General features: G+C 36.2%; 1 protein-coding gene across 3 annotated transcripts; it reads right to left on the minus strand.

Moving 5' to 3' along the window:
- Positions 1-4799: 4799 nt before the first annotated feature.
- LOL1 (lsd one like 1) lies at positions 4800-7069 on the minus strand. 3 transcript variants are annotated; one of them, XM_021971693.2, is made up of 6 exons: positions 6925-7069; positions 6429-6584; positions 5941-6054; positions 5680-5793; positions 5445-5554; positions 4800-5120 (listed from the first exon to the last, which is right to left on the minus strand). In XM_021971693.2, the coding sequence occupies exons 2-6, from the start codon at positions 6487-6489 to the stop codon at positions 5082-5084; spliced, it is 438 nt and encodes a 145-aa protein (XP_021827385.1). In that variant the 5' UTR covers positions 6490-6584; positions 6925-7069; the 3' UTR covers positions 4800-5081. The 3 variants fall into 3 exon arrangements, with proteins under 3 accessions (XP_021827385.1, XP_021827383.1, XP_088109142.1); XM_021971691.2 differs by having other exon boundaries at positions 6840-7069; XM_088253016.1 differs by lacking the exon at positions 6925-7069 and adding an exon at positions 6672-6695.
- Positions 7070-15243: the final 8174 nt, after the last annotated feature.

Below are 15243 nucleotides of genomic sequence, written 5' to 3' on the forward strand. Positions count from 1 at the left end.
AGGTTAGCTTTGCTACATATCCCTTTCATGTGTTTGATTCTCCCATCTTTTTTACCATTTGGAATTGAATTGCACATTGTTATTCTTACTATCCTTGGCATGCATTGCATTATAATTACTTAGAACATCTCCAGGAGAGTCTCCAAATTTTAGCCAAATTTTAGCTAAAATAGTTAGAAAATCATTATAGCAAACTACTTAAAAGTAGTTTCCTCCAACAACGTTCTCTACTTTGGCTAATGTATAATATTTTATTATTTCTCTCTCATCCTCTCTAAATTAAAAGTTCATTAAAAAATCAGAAAGTAAGAGGTGAGAGAGGGTTGTGTGCCTAGGGAGAGAGGAGAGGAAGAAATGGAGAACCCTCAATTTCTCTCTCCTCCTCTCCAAATGTAGAGAGCTACCAAACTTAAATAGAGAATTCTCTAAAATAGAGAGTCAAATGGCAAGTCTGCTGGCAGTGCCGGTCCTGAGTTTTCAAAGGCCCAGGGCGAAATTCTAAAGTGTGCCCTACACACATTAATCACTAACACTAACACTAGTATACTTTTTTTAGACAGTATTTATTCCATTGGTTTATCAACTGTTTTATCAACTAAGCATTGGTTTTTTTGAAAAAGTATTTATTCCAAGATATTTTTAGACTTTGAGCAATGTCTTTCATATTCCTAAACAATGAAAACAAATGTCCAGCTATAGATACCAGTGAGTCAAAGAATTTCAAGAATGCAAGTCAAGCCAATATCAAAGAATTTCTTTTAAAACTCTCATCATGGATCCTTTGTTCCAAAATTTCAGATCCATTTCAATATCCTATTCCTAAATTATGGAAAACAATGTGTATTTAATTTTGATTCATCCTACAAGAAAAATCGAAAAAAAGAAAAAAAGGAAATCATCCATGTTATTTTCGCAGAAGAACAATTCCAACAGTAAAGCAAGGTTTCTATTTGAAAAGAAAATCCCAAAATAGTACATCTATTAGTGATTCAAAGAATTTGAATGAATCAATCCAAGAAAACCCCATGATTTAAATGACTTAGAAGAGGAATCGATAGAGAAAAAGAGCGATAGAAAAAAAAAGAAGCAAATCACCCATGGTTAAATTGCCCATGGTTATTTTTTGCAGAGGACGAAATTGAAGAGTGAAACATAAATGAACTTACCATCATCGGCGTCAGGGAGAAATTCGGTAAGAGTTCTTGTGAAAAATCTGATTGGGAGGAGGTAGGATAAGAGGTAGGGGGAGGAGGTCTAAGAAACGATGTGAAAAATCTACAAACAAATTATTAAAAAAAAAAAAAAAAAAAAAGCATATTTTCCTATGAGAAGAGAAGAAGAGAAGAAGAGGAAGAACAAGAACAAGAAGAAGAAAAATTTAGAATAGATAACGTTAACCTGGAGGAGTGGAACGGGTAGCGCAAAAGGGTTCTTGAGGAGCGGAAGAGATGCGCTTCTTCCAAAACGCGAACACCATCTTTTTTTTTTTCCCTAAAAAATATTAAATCATTTTATAATATATAATATAATACTTATAATAAATAAAAAAATTGGGCCCCCCTGAATAATGGGCCCAGGGCAGTCGCACTGACTGCCCCTGGTCAGGGCCGGGCCTGTCTGCTGGAGCTGCGTTTTGCCCTCATTTTAGCCAAACAATAATGTTACGGGCACCACCTTTTTTACCAACTTTAGTGATACCAACTTACATGGCAGATGACATGGCAACTCATGTCAACGACCACATCATCTTTTTTTGATTACTCATATTTTGACCTAATTATTTAGTATACAATTAAAAGTAAAAACTTCAACCATTTATAGAAAAAAGTAAAAAACCAAATAAACCCTTGCCAATCCCCAGATCTGTCATGGCCTCCATTCCCCCAAATATGCCATGACCATTGAGATTCAAACCCACATATATGTAGTGTGAAATTTTTTGGATTTGTTTTCTTTCTCAGTGAATATCATTTTCCCCAGTCTTAAAATGCCATTGGCTATAGTTCTTTGATCTTTGGTTTCTTCTCCTCTACTGTTGCCGTAATATTACTAGGGTTTTTAAGCGTGAAACTTCATCCTTTACATAGATTAGATGTCGTTTTCTGTACTCATCACTGCTTCGAATGCAACAAACTTTCGCTACAAGAAATAGAACTCTTTTGAGATTCAAGCCCTTTCAATAGCTTCCTAGCTAGTACTAGTTGTTTCAAGGAGGGCCTATAAATATCTCAACTTTTTTTGTTTACAACATTGATAAAATCTAAACTGGTTATATAGATGCAAACAAATGATAACTATATATGTTGAGTGTGAAGAATTTTGGATATGTTTTTTTTTTTTTTTTTTTTTTTTACTTTGATTAGATGGAAACCATGACATATTTGTGGAAGAACAGAGGCCATGGCAGATCTCAGGATGAAGGGAGGGTACATCAGATTTATTTTTAAAATTTTTTATAAATGTTTATTTATTTTTTGGATTAAATAATTAAGAAAAGATGACGTGGTAATGCTATGTCATTTGCCACGTAAGTTGGTATCACTAAAGTTGGTAAACAAGGTGGTGCCCGTAGAGTTATTGTTAGCCAAAATAACTAAGAATCAGAGTATAGCAACTCTACTGGACCGTTGATGTATAGGGATCCGAACATGCCCACAAGTAAGACTTATTACTCTAGCATTATTGTTTTTCTGGCTACAATGCATGCTTTTAGTGAGCCAAGACTTAGGCCTGGCCAGTGATATAGACAGTGGACACATTCATAATGAACCATGAGTGCAGCTACACAATTGGGTCCAGGGACCAATTGATTACTACGCTTTTAGTCCATATGATATCTTGTTGTCCATTGATGGTATATGGTATCAACAAAGCAGTCAGCATACACATGGAATGAGCCACTTTGGTAGTACGCTTTTGAAAAGCACTTCTGAAAATGACTTGGGATAAAAGCATAAGGAATCAAATTTTAGCGTTTTGGAATAGAAGCAATGGCTGAAAATTGGGTCCGCTACAAGTCTCTAATAGCTTATCCACACAAAGATTAACTTCCAAATTTGATTTGGTGTTTCTTAAGCATACACGTTAACTATATAATTCCTTGTTTACCAATGTTTCAAGATTGCCAACCAAAAAAAATATATTTAAAATTTACAATAAATAAATAAATCAAATCAAATCAAATAAAAACTCCTTTTATTTTGAATAGACAGGATAAAAAAGCTCTAACTTGTTTGTTTGGAATCACCTAAGCAAAACAACCAACATAAATTGACAGCTGCAGTTAATGTCAGTAACAATGGTTAAAAGTGGCCTTCCTTGTCTTTCACATGTGACACCGACACACATAAAGGAGGGAAGAGCTTAGAAAGATATTTAGAACCAATGCTTGAAAAACAAAATCAATTAGAGTTAAATTTTGGACCTTTTAAAAACTATGTGGGATGCAATTTTTTGAATTTTGAACATTCTTCCCAAAGGTTATTGGGGAGGTTCCAAGATTCTCACTTTTAAGATGAAATACAAAACGTTTGTAGGATTTATCATGTTCTTATCGTGAATTTTCACGTGTGGTCAATTTCAACTAACGTCTTTAAGTTTGAGCATTCAATACGCCGATTTGAGTCAGAAACTATAGACTCATTCTTCGCCTTACGCGGATCTCTCTCCATCATTAGAGCCCAATGCGCCGATTTCATCTGGTATTGAAAATTGCACAACGTTACAATTAGGCTTCGAAACACTATATTATATCCAACATTAGTTGGTAATGAGTGGATCCGAAGTTTTTCATGATGTAAAGTTTAGAATGACGGATGATGTTGAAGGTTCACTGGTGCTTACTTTATAAATAGAAATGGAAACAGCTTTCCATACTCTAATGCAATCATGCATTATTATTGTGATAGAAGTAGAAGGTTGATTGCATTATTATTGTGATAGAAGTAGAAGGTTCACTGGTGCTTACTTTATAAATAGTACACAAAAAGTTGCATCAAATGAGCAGGACGTGATGGGGAAAAGCGCAGCAGTGGGGGACAGCACAGAAGCTGGTCATAATCTGTAATTGAATTTTGTAACGCCTTGAGCTTCCCCACCATATGTTTGCTTGCAGGATCTCACGAGCTCAAACTCAGATTTTCGGATTATTTCCAGACACAAAATACTCACACAATTCAGGTACTCAAGTCAAGCCAAACACAAGGACAGTGGGGGCTCACCAAACCCTACATATATTAGATTAGTCCAACCTAAGTTGTACAGATTAGATTTGTTACAGCCATTGGATTCTGTTTGCATTAAATGCGAAGTCACATTCAGGTTAACCATTATTGAATACATGGTTTAAATGTCGGTTAGGTCAATTGGTTAGGGCAGTGAGTTAGGTCCTTTGTACTCAAGTCAAGTTCTAATCTACCTCTCCTTAGATTAGATTAATTTAGAGTAATTTAAACTATCGCTGGTATAAAAAATTATAAATAACAAAACACATTGTTTTGTAGCATAAGTTTATCCAAAACTGATTCAACAAGCACTCGTGTCCTATTTAATAGGTTGGTCAATCTAACAAATCTTATTGTGGGAACTTGGAAGTCAAAATCATACATTAAAAGCCATACCTAAATTGATGAATGCTCACCTCAAATTTACTCTTGAAATATCTGTTGGTCCCAAGTGGAACTTTCTTGGATCAAATTTTGGGGCATCTTCATTGACTGGTAAGCAATTATATTTCTAGATGAGAATTGACAATTCAAAACCAGAAAGGAGTTTGAGATAAAAGTTTATCATGTCAAAGCTAAGGAAAATTAAGTAAATCTTATCCAAAGACTTCCAAATTCACTCAAATTCTAGTAGTCTCTCTTCTCTTGTTCAATATTCTCATACATCCAATCTTGACATAACTACTTATTCATACAAGGATCACGCAAGAAAGAAAATAAAAAAATAACTCTATACATGTGAGAAGCAGGACATTCTGTTCTCACTGAGAGATGCAATCTTGGAGGAAAACTACTATGAGATGCAAAACCAAGGTTGTAGCATTGTAATAGCCAGCTTTATGTGGTGTATGATAATTTTTAGTTGCTGAATTTCTGTTCGGGAGTGCTCGTCGACACCTGAAAATGCCAATGAACATCACATTAACCAAAGAGGAATGCCAAATAGTCTCTAAACTTTCTATCAATGTAATGCACTATGCAGTAACTTGTATAAATTCAGAAGGAAGCTAGGATCGAAACAAGGACGCAATTTTTATGGTATCAGAAGGTGTTTAATCGAAAAGAACGTGAAATAATTGGTGTTGCAACGGAAGCCCTGAACTTCTGTCCAAATTACTTTTATCTCATTTTGAACATACTTGAATTGATGCATAAAGCAACACAACAGAAACTCAAGGCTTCAGCTAACATCCACTGAGTTAAAATGAATAATGTGCTCACCCCAACTGATGTGACAAAATTGCAAACCGCACATTTCACAGATCTTGCTCCATATTGATACATTAACAGCATCCTGCAGTTCCCACAATTGACATGCGCCACCTGATTTGCTGTCACAAATGCACATTTGATTCATATGTCCAAACTTAATTGATTTCGGTTATCTTTTAAGAAGCTTAATTGCTGTCACAAAAACACATATCATAAAGCTTTTTATCTGTCAATGATTTGATACCTTCCAAGGCTAGATTTACAGTGTGACAGCAAGAACATTGTACACTCGTTGCTCCGCGGATATACATGAGTAGGGTGTGGCATCCTCCACAAACCAGCTGTGCCATTTCTGTGCCTGCTCAGAGTTACACAAAAATGTAACACATGCAGACTTTACGGAGTCTTACAGTCGAAAATTAGATCGATTTCAAGAACTAAATGACAGCATAATCAAGCTGTATTAACATAAGCTAAGGGTATGTGTAGCAAGAAAAGAACATACCAGGAGGTGGCACAGCAGTGACTGCATTACAAACTGCACAACAGACAGAGGTGGCTCCAACCGGATAGAGTAAAAGGTTCCTACATCCAGAGCACACAAGTTGGCTCTGTGCACCTAAAGAACAAGTTACAAAATTTAATAAATTATTGATTTAGATTGATGGATTATAAATGAATAATTTCATAACAATAAAGTAGCAGATTATATTTTTCATACAATCATAATCAGAGAGTAATTTTTGTAAGATAACTTTATTTGTCTTTAGAGGAACAAAAGAAGAAGAAGAAGAAGAAGAAACAGAGGAGAAGGGAGGAAAAGAAAATTAAAACTAAAATCCTGTGACATTTGTGACATCAATGTTGGACAATGACAAGAATTCTCAACCAATCCCTCATTTTCTCAGCAATTTTCTCAGCAGGAAAAATAGAGAGAAAATTCACATTGTTTTCAAGCCAAATAAGATAAGGACAGATTTTGAGTGATGATACCATTTGCAGGTGGCGTGTATGGTGCTGGAGGAGTTGGATATGGGGCAAGTGGAACTGGCATTATAAATTAAAGCTCAAAACTCCTTCACTCTCTCTTCTTAGCTTCTAAAAGACAACTGCCTCAGATACAGGGGACATCACACATTCTTTCCATACCTGGAAAGAGGAAAAGAAAAGTCAGAAAACCCAGCTGAAAGAGTGTTTTAGCTTTAAATAGAGAACTATATATAATGAGCATAATACAAGAAGCGGGATTATGCAACTTGTCAGTGACAAATTTAGAGTGAATTGTGGGAGAACTGGAAGAAGAAAATCTCAGAAACTTGCATTACCAAAAACCCAAAAGTTTATTTCAATTAAATTGAAAGGTGCACATATATATAAATATATATGTGCCCAAAAAAGCCATACCTGAAGATGCCCAGAAAGAGAAAGTGTATGCAATAAGCTATGGAATTCAGTTGAAGAGTCTTAAGTGGGGCAAGCAAACACATACCTTTGCCACTTGCACAGAGAGAGAGAGAGAGAGAGAGAGAGAGAGAGAGAGAGAGACAGACAGACAGAGAGAGAGAGAAGAGTTGAAATACATTAGAGTAAATTAAGTAGAGTGAGAAAGGTTGTGTTAAAACCAAAACCAAATTTGTTACGTTTTCTTCCAACTCAGTTCATTTTTGAGGTGCAATGAAACTTTCATTGTCTCCTTTTTCCTATAGATAGATGGGGGGAGATTAACTTCCATTTTCTGTTGGTGGTGTATCAAGATCAACTTTGTCAGCAAACTGGGGCCCACACAGACCCTACTCTCTCTCTCTCTCTCTCTCTTCCTATTGGTGGCTCTGCATTGCATGCATGTGAGGGATGCAACTCAGCCACACGCTCTCCTTTGTTGGACGGCCTACAGTGAACCACGTCAGTCAAAGGAATAATCAGGGCCGTCTGTCAAAATCTTTTTTGTTTTTTTGAACCATGAAAATGCAATGCAAGTTCCTTTATTAGGTGGTCGTGGTGTGGTCCTGAATCTGTAGCATTATAAATTTATGAGAGCTTTTGGATATACATAGTATAGTTGAGAACTTGGATAGTAAACGTTAGGTATCTGAACTCTGCTGCTTCACCTGATACATAATATTCAGTTAACATCCATACATACACATACATATGGGGTCACTTTTTAATCAATTCATGAAGGGCCGCCAAGGAGGGTCATTTTTTCTTGAGCGGATTTATAAATTTTTATTTTTATTTTTATTTTATAAATAAATAAAAAATCTCATAAGAGGGAAAATTGTGTAAAAGATAATGGACGAGGGAGGGAGAGACAAAATGAACAGTGAAGAAGAGTCCATGAGGTATGGGCTTGCAACCAGTGTGTAAAAGCCTGAGGGAACAATACAAAAAACGATTGCGGGGTCCATAGATAAGTTTGCAAAAGAAAAAAGGACCACCATGGTTCTACTTCTATTGGCTTGTTTCTCCACACCCTAACTTTATCCCAAATGGATATTCCTACCATTAATGCTCTAGAGAAGTCCTTCAATAATTCAAATTTGACAATGAACACTCACAAGTTTGGTTTTGCTACTTAGCATGGGAGGTATATGTTGGCACTTGTGTACTCCCATTTACTTTCCTTACATATCAAGGATTCCTATATTAAATGTAATTGATTTACAATTCATGATTTCCTATTATAAATAGAATTATGAGTTATTACTTTCCTTGACCGATAAGGATTTATTGTATTATAAATATGATCTCCTACAAAGAGAAGAATACACAAAATTCCCACAAACAATATTCTCTCATAGGTTTTCATATTTTAACATGGAATCAGATAGGCGATCTTGAGAAATAAGATGAACCTGAACACACTGAATACCCCACTCTCATTCAACAGTACCAGACAACCAATCTCCTAAGAATATCCTTGAGGTAAATATCTCTACAAGTCCTGTGAATTTAGTTGATGATTATATTGGATACCAATTACCTTTCACGCAGAACCGTGGAAAATCACCAAACTGGTATTCTCCTGATATTAGGAAGACGTCAAAGTACCTAATTGCCAATAATGTGTCTACTCAAAGACTTCCTCTGAACCACTAAAGGCATTTGTGTGTCAGTTATCTGCTATTGCCATTCCTACTAAGGTGACTGGAGCATTGAAAGATCCGAAGTGGACCCAAGCAATGAAGGAAGAAATGAAGGCTCTGGAGAAAAATCAGACGTGGACACTAGAGATATTACCCCCAGGAAAAAGAACAGTTGGATGCAGATAGGTGTTTGCTGTCAAACACAATGCTGATGGGTCCATTGAACAATACAAGGCCAGACTTGTGGCAAAATGGTACACACAGACCTATGACATTGATTATGAAGAAACTTTTGCCATCGTAGCAAAGCTTAACATAGTTAGAGTGCTACTATCTCTTGCAGCTAACCTAGATTGGCCACTCCATCAGTTTGATGTAAAAAATGATTTCTTGCAGGGTGAACTCACAAAATAAGTTTACTTGGGCGTTCCATCGGGATATACAACATCTACTCATACTAGTATGGTGTGCAAGTTGCAAACAGTACTATATAGTTTGAAACAGTCTGTCACGACCCGACTCCCCTAGCACGATATTGTCCGCTTTGGGTCCCCATCTCTGCCCTCACGGTTTTGTTTCTGGGAGCTCACGAGCAACTTCCCAGTGGGTCACCCATCCTGGGATTGCTCTGGCCCCCAACTCACTTAACTTCGAAGTTCCTACGACTTCGAAGCCAGTGAGCTCCCAAAAGGCTTCGTGCTAGGAAGAGAAGTGCCCACACATTTAAGCACTTCACCTTTCCCTCCCCGAGCGATGTGGGATTGCTCATCGTTCTTGTTTCCCCAAGACACGGGTCTTACAATCCACCCCCCTTGGGGCCCAGCGTCCTCGCTGGCACACTTCCGATCGGGGTCCAGCTCTGCTACCATTCTGTCACGACCTGACTCTCCTAGCACGATATTGTCCTCTTTGGGCCCCCCTCTCTGCCCTCACGGTTTTGTTTCTGGGAGCTCACGAGCAACTTCCCAGTGGGTCACCCATCCTGGGATTGCTCTGGCCCCCAACTCGCTTAACTTCGAAGTTCCTACGACTCCGAAGCCAGTGAGCTCCCAAAAGGCCTCGTGCTAGGAAGAGAAGTGCCCACACATTTAAGAACTTCACCTTTCCCTCCCCGAGCGATGTGGGATTACTCACCGTTCTTGTTTCCCCAAGACACGGGTTTTACACAGTCACCACGTGCATGGTTCGGACGATTCACTTTGGCAATGAGGAATTATGGGTTCAAACAGAGCAATTCAGATCATACTCTATTCTTGAAACATCACAAAGGAAAGGTAATAGGTTTAATAATTTATTTTGATGATATGATTATTTCTGGGAATGATGAACATGAAATATCTCGGCTGCAAAACTATTTAGCTATTGAATTTGAGATGAAAAATCTAGGTGGACTCAAGTATTTCTTGGGATTGAGGTGACCCAATCAAAGCAAGGCATATTTCTATCTTAAAGGAAATATGTCTTGGACTTGTTAACAGACACATGAATGCTAGACTGCAAACTTGTAGACACTCTTATTGTTCTGAATCATCATTAGAGAATACCTGGATCAAGTTCCAACTAACAAGAAAAGACACCAAAGGTTAGTGGGAAGATTGATCTATTTGTCACATACTCGACCAGACATTGCTTATGCGGTGAGTGTGGTTAATTAATTTATGAATTCTCCAAGTGAAGACCACATGAATGCAGTTCTCCGAATACTTAGATATTTGAAGTCTGCACCCGGAAACGGACTAATGTTCTCAAAACATGGTCATTTGAATATTGATGGTTACACATATACAGTTTGGGCAGGAAGTATAACGGATAGGAAATCCACATTCAGTTATTTCACATTCATGGGAGATAATTTGGTTACATGGACGAGCAAAAAACAGAAGGTGGTCACCTTATTCAGTGCAGAAGCCGAGTTCAGAGGTATGACCAAAGGAATTTGCGAACTCATTTGGTTAAAGAGGTTGCTTACTGAACTTGGGCATAGACCTTCATCTGTAATGAATCTCTTTTATGACAACAAGGCTGTAATAGCTATTACGCATAATCCAGTTCAACATGATCGCTCCAAACATGTTGAGGTAGATCAACACTGTATCAAACAGAAGCTCGAAGCTAAAGTGATTCAGTTTCCTTTAATAAAGTCCGAGGATCAATTGGCAGATATTTTGACAAAAGCAATTTCAAGTAGAGCGTTCCACAATTCATTGGACTAGTTGGGCATTGGCGACATTTATGCACCAACTTGAGGGGGAGTGTTGGCATGACTTGTGGACCCACATTTACTTTCCTTACACACCAATAATTCCTATAGTAAATGTAATTGATTTACTTTAATTCATGATTTCCTACTATATATAGAATTAGGAGTTATTACTTTCCATGACTTACAAGGATTTATTGTATTATAAATATGACCTCCTACAAGGAGAAGAATACACAGAAAATTCCCACAAACAATATTCTCTCATAGGTTTTTATATTTTAGCAGTATATCAAGTCGAGAACATTTTTACTCACCACTCTTAAATGTTGGTGAGCATTAGCACCGCGCTAATTGTCATTGGATGAGTGTGATTCAATCTACATGCTATACGAATTTCAAAAATTAAACTCATCTAACGGCCATTTAGGTTGGATTGATGAATAATTGTATTTGAGTTAATTTTGAGACCTTTTAGGTTGTAAATGGTCTGCCAATGGGGTCTAGCCAGTGGAAATGAGCATTGACTTACATACCAGTGGTCTCAAGGCATGACACCGCGATAGTCTGCGTGTGTGAGAAATCTCTATCCTTTTATAATTCATACTATAGCTAGTATTAAACAAAAATAAAAGGGTTAATTGTTTTATTAGTCCTTGAACTTAGACTCGATTTGCATTTGAGTCCCTCAATTTCTAAAATTGTTCCTGTGGTTCTTCAACTTCAATTTCGTTAGGACAAATGGTCCTGCCGTCAATTTCGTTAACTTTTCTATTAAATGCAGGGGCAAAATGGTATTTTTGTATTAAATTGATTAAAATATGAATTAAAAATTAAAAAAACTAAAAGATTAAAATTAAACTCTCTCCCCCTCTATCCCGATTTCTATTCCCCCAAAACTTGATTTTTTTTTTCTTTTATTGTTATATTAACGATATGATTTTTTATTCATTTTTATTTTAATATAAAAATATTATTTTGCCCCTACAATTAACAGAAAAAGTTAACAAAATTGGCGGTATGACCATTTGTCCTAACGAAAGTGAAGTTAAAGGACCACAGGAACGATTTTGAAAATTAAGGGACTCAAATGCAAATCAGGTGTAAATTTAGGGACTAATAAAATGATTAACTCAAAATAAAAAACAAAACAAAACAAAAGGTTGGGATGGCTTTACAGCTTCATAACCACTCTCACCCCAATACCACCAACACAAAGCATTGTTCTGAAAAAGTTGTGGTACTAGTTAATTAGAACTACAATTTTCATTTGAAGGTCCACTTAATGCCTCTTTCTTTTTACTTTTGTAGCAAAGTTCAAAAAGCTTATCTTTCTGACCAATACTAAAATAATGTAAAATAATTATTAAACATTGCATGTTGCTAAAATATGAATATGGATTTTGAATATGTTAGGTTAGGTTTTATTCTTCTCCATAAGGAGGTATATATAAGAGTTTACATGAGTGCTTTACAATGAATTAGATACAGTAAATGATTAGGAAAGTATCTCCTAATTATACAATGACTTGACAACTATATAAAATAGGAAAGTAAATCCTTTAATTAATCAAGGAAATAAATCTCCTTGATTAATTAGGAGACTCACTTCAACACATGCAACTTTACATGAGAAAAACACGTTGGAGGTGCATTTTTATCAAATCCGAAGAGCACCCACCATCCAATCCAATTTCTTGGTGGCCTCAAAAGTTGACAAAAGGCTTTATCTTCGGCCTCATCCCAAAGTGAACCAGATACTCATAATTTTTGACTTTATTGAGATTCTAATCTAAATGATTTTGGCATGAAATCCAAGGAAATTTCCAAGTTTTCTCCAACTTGGCTGGTCTTTTGCGAACTGTTACCAACACAAATGGTTTAGGATAAGCTTCAAAATTAAAATTATCCTAAGCTGCAACATCAAGCAAACTGTTTACAGCATAAATCAACCACCAAAAGATGTATGGAAATGTGTCTTAACACCAGCCACTTATTAGGTTATTCATCAAAGACAAACTACTTGACTACTTTATTAAGCTAATAAGTGACAATCAAGGGTTTTTGGCATCTACCTTTGAACTAAATCTTGTGGCACTTTGGCCAACCAACCAGCGATGAATGAAGGGCCAACGTGCCAAAAACTATCCTCCAAAGACTAGATAAGGTTTGCATTTGCGGCCAAAAAAGTTTGATTTGATCCTATGAGGTTAGATTGTCAACTTCAATAAATGAAATGTTGAAGGCATGTTTGGTAAACTTTTCCGTTTTTTATTTCCATTGCGTTGGAAAGGAAAGAATGAAGATGAGTGAAGGAAGGGTGGTGAGAGGGATGAAGATGGGTGGAAGAAAGGTGGTGGGAGGGAGGCGGAAGAAATGTGTATGGAATGTTACATAAAATGAAAATAAAAAACTACATACTACAAACAATAATTTTAAGTTGTTTTTTTTTATAATTTATCCTCATTCATATGTCCTTCATCCTTTCCATCGCCTTTTCTTTGTCTTTTTCCATCTCTTTTTTCATTCGTATATTCTCTTTCTATCTCTAACCGATAAAACACTAAAAATAAAAAACGAAAAAGTTACCAAACGAGCTTCGGTTAATTTCAATGTGAACTCGCTTCATGAAATGGCCTTGGTAGCACGTTCATTGATAAGTACCCTAAACTTAGCTAGGCATCATAATTTGAAGAAAGCAACAGCCAACAAAAAAGAAGAAGAAAAAGAGTTTTATATCAACAACAACAGAGAAATCAGAACAATATATAATCAATTTTGTCGACACTTGCAACAGTATCACATCGGATGCTGACATCTTAATCAATTTGCTGCCCACAGATTAAACTCCAAACTAAAATTCTTAGCTATTCAATCAAACCTAAACTACCATTCTGAGCCTTACCATAGTCAAGGCTAGGGGAAACCCAAAATGAGGAAGAGAGAATAGGGGATAAGGGGAGGGAGGATTATTTTTCTCAATGTATATACGAAGGTTACATCATAATTACATTATATGAATACGATGGATCGATTCATTAGTTAGGATGGTGACATTTGTTAAAAAGTGACTACTAGAAGGAGGAGAGATATTATGACCCAAAAAATAAGGAGGAGAGAAACAAAAATGATGACACACTTTTAAGTCATGCTTACATATATAAAACTACCTATTTATTTATTTATTAGTACAAGCGATTGATGGTGGGAGGTTTACACAAATATTTATTAAATGATCAAATGTATAATCAACAACACTAACCATTTCTGATAACCGTTGATGCAGATTTGACTAACTAGTTCCTACAGGATTTATGTTTTGCGACTGAATCTCATTGCATCGATTGGTATCAGAGTGGGATTCAGTTGCAAAACTGAAATCCTGGGGAGGAACTAGTTAGTCAAAGCATCAGCAGTTATCAGAAATGGTTAGCGTTGTTGATTATACATTTGATCATTTATTAAATCTAGATCTCCTCTGGTATTTGATCGATGTTCATATGGTTCTTGTGAGTTTTGTTGTGATTATTCTTTTGCGGTTGAGAAAGTTTTTGACACAAAAGAGAAACATATGGAATGCATTGAAGAAGTTGTTGAAAATTATGTCAACCTTCATGATGCAATTGCCGATGATCCTATCATTTTATTCAATTCTCATGATACTTTCGAAATTATTGAATATATTGATTTCATTGGGGTTGATAACTTTAGTTATCGTAGTGTAAGCATTTTGTTTGATACCATAAATTGGATGAAGATTGATAAGCAGAATATCCAAGTTGAGAGATTGGCCGTGAAGACTTTTCGCAATTGGAGAATATTCAAATATTTAAAATATTTATTTCTTTGGAGTGGAAGGTTTCAGTTTGAAGACAAACAATCATTGTTCACGATTTTCATCCAAGAAAGCATAAATTCGAGGGTGAACTTTCTCCAACACGGAGAGAATGATGCAGATAAGGAGCCATTAAAATTTATGGAGTTGTGGGATCAAAGGGATATTAAGTTCAATGCGTGTATATTTTGTTTTAGCTCTTAATAAATTCCATGTGTGTGAAATAACTAGAGTTATTTGGCTTTTAATAAGTTCCATGTACTTGGAATAGTTAGAGTCGTCATTATTTGGATGAGGCTTAATGTATTTGGATTAATGGGATTAATTAATTTAGGTGCTAATTCAATGTATGGGACGAGAGGCATCAAAGATGAAGTCTCAATGAACTAGTTGTTGATAATTGCAATTGAAAACAAAGAGACTGTTCTCTCAACTTTGCTCATAATCTGGGTATTCTTAGAATTAACAAGTTTTGAGTATTTTATCCTATTTTTATGCCAAATTTCGAGTATTCTTAGACCAAATGGGGCTTGATGGTTCGTGTTTTTCAACGTCCTTGCTGGAGTGCCGCTGCATCAAGAGTTTTCATGCTACTCGTCTAAGATTGATTGGCACGTACCCTTTTTTGTAGGAAAACCTACGGCCGAGAATGTTTGAAGTTCATATCCCGTGCATTATCAGCACCTG

The sequence above is a fragment of the Prunus avium genome, chromosome 5 (assembly GCF_965620075.1).
Source record: "Prunus avium chromosome 5, drPruAviu1.hap1.1, whole genome shotgun sequence".
Taxonomy (NCBI): domain Eukaryota; kingdom Viridiplantae; phylum Streptophyta; class Magnoliopsida; order Rosales; family Rosaceae; genus Prunus; species Prunus avium.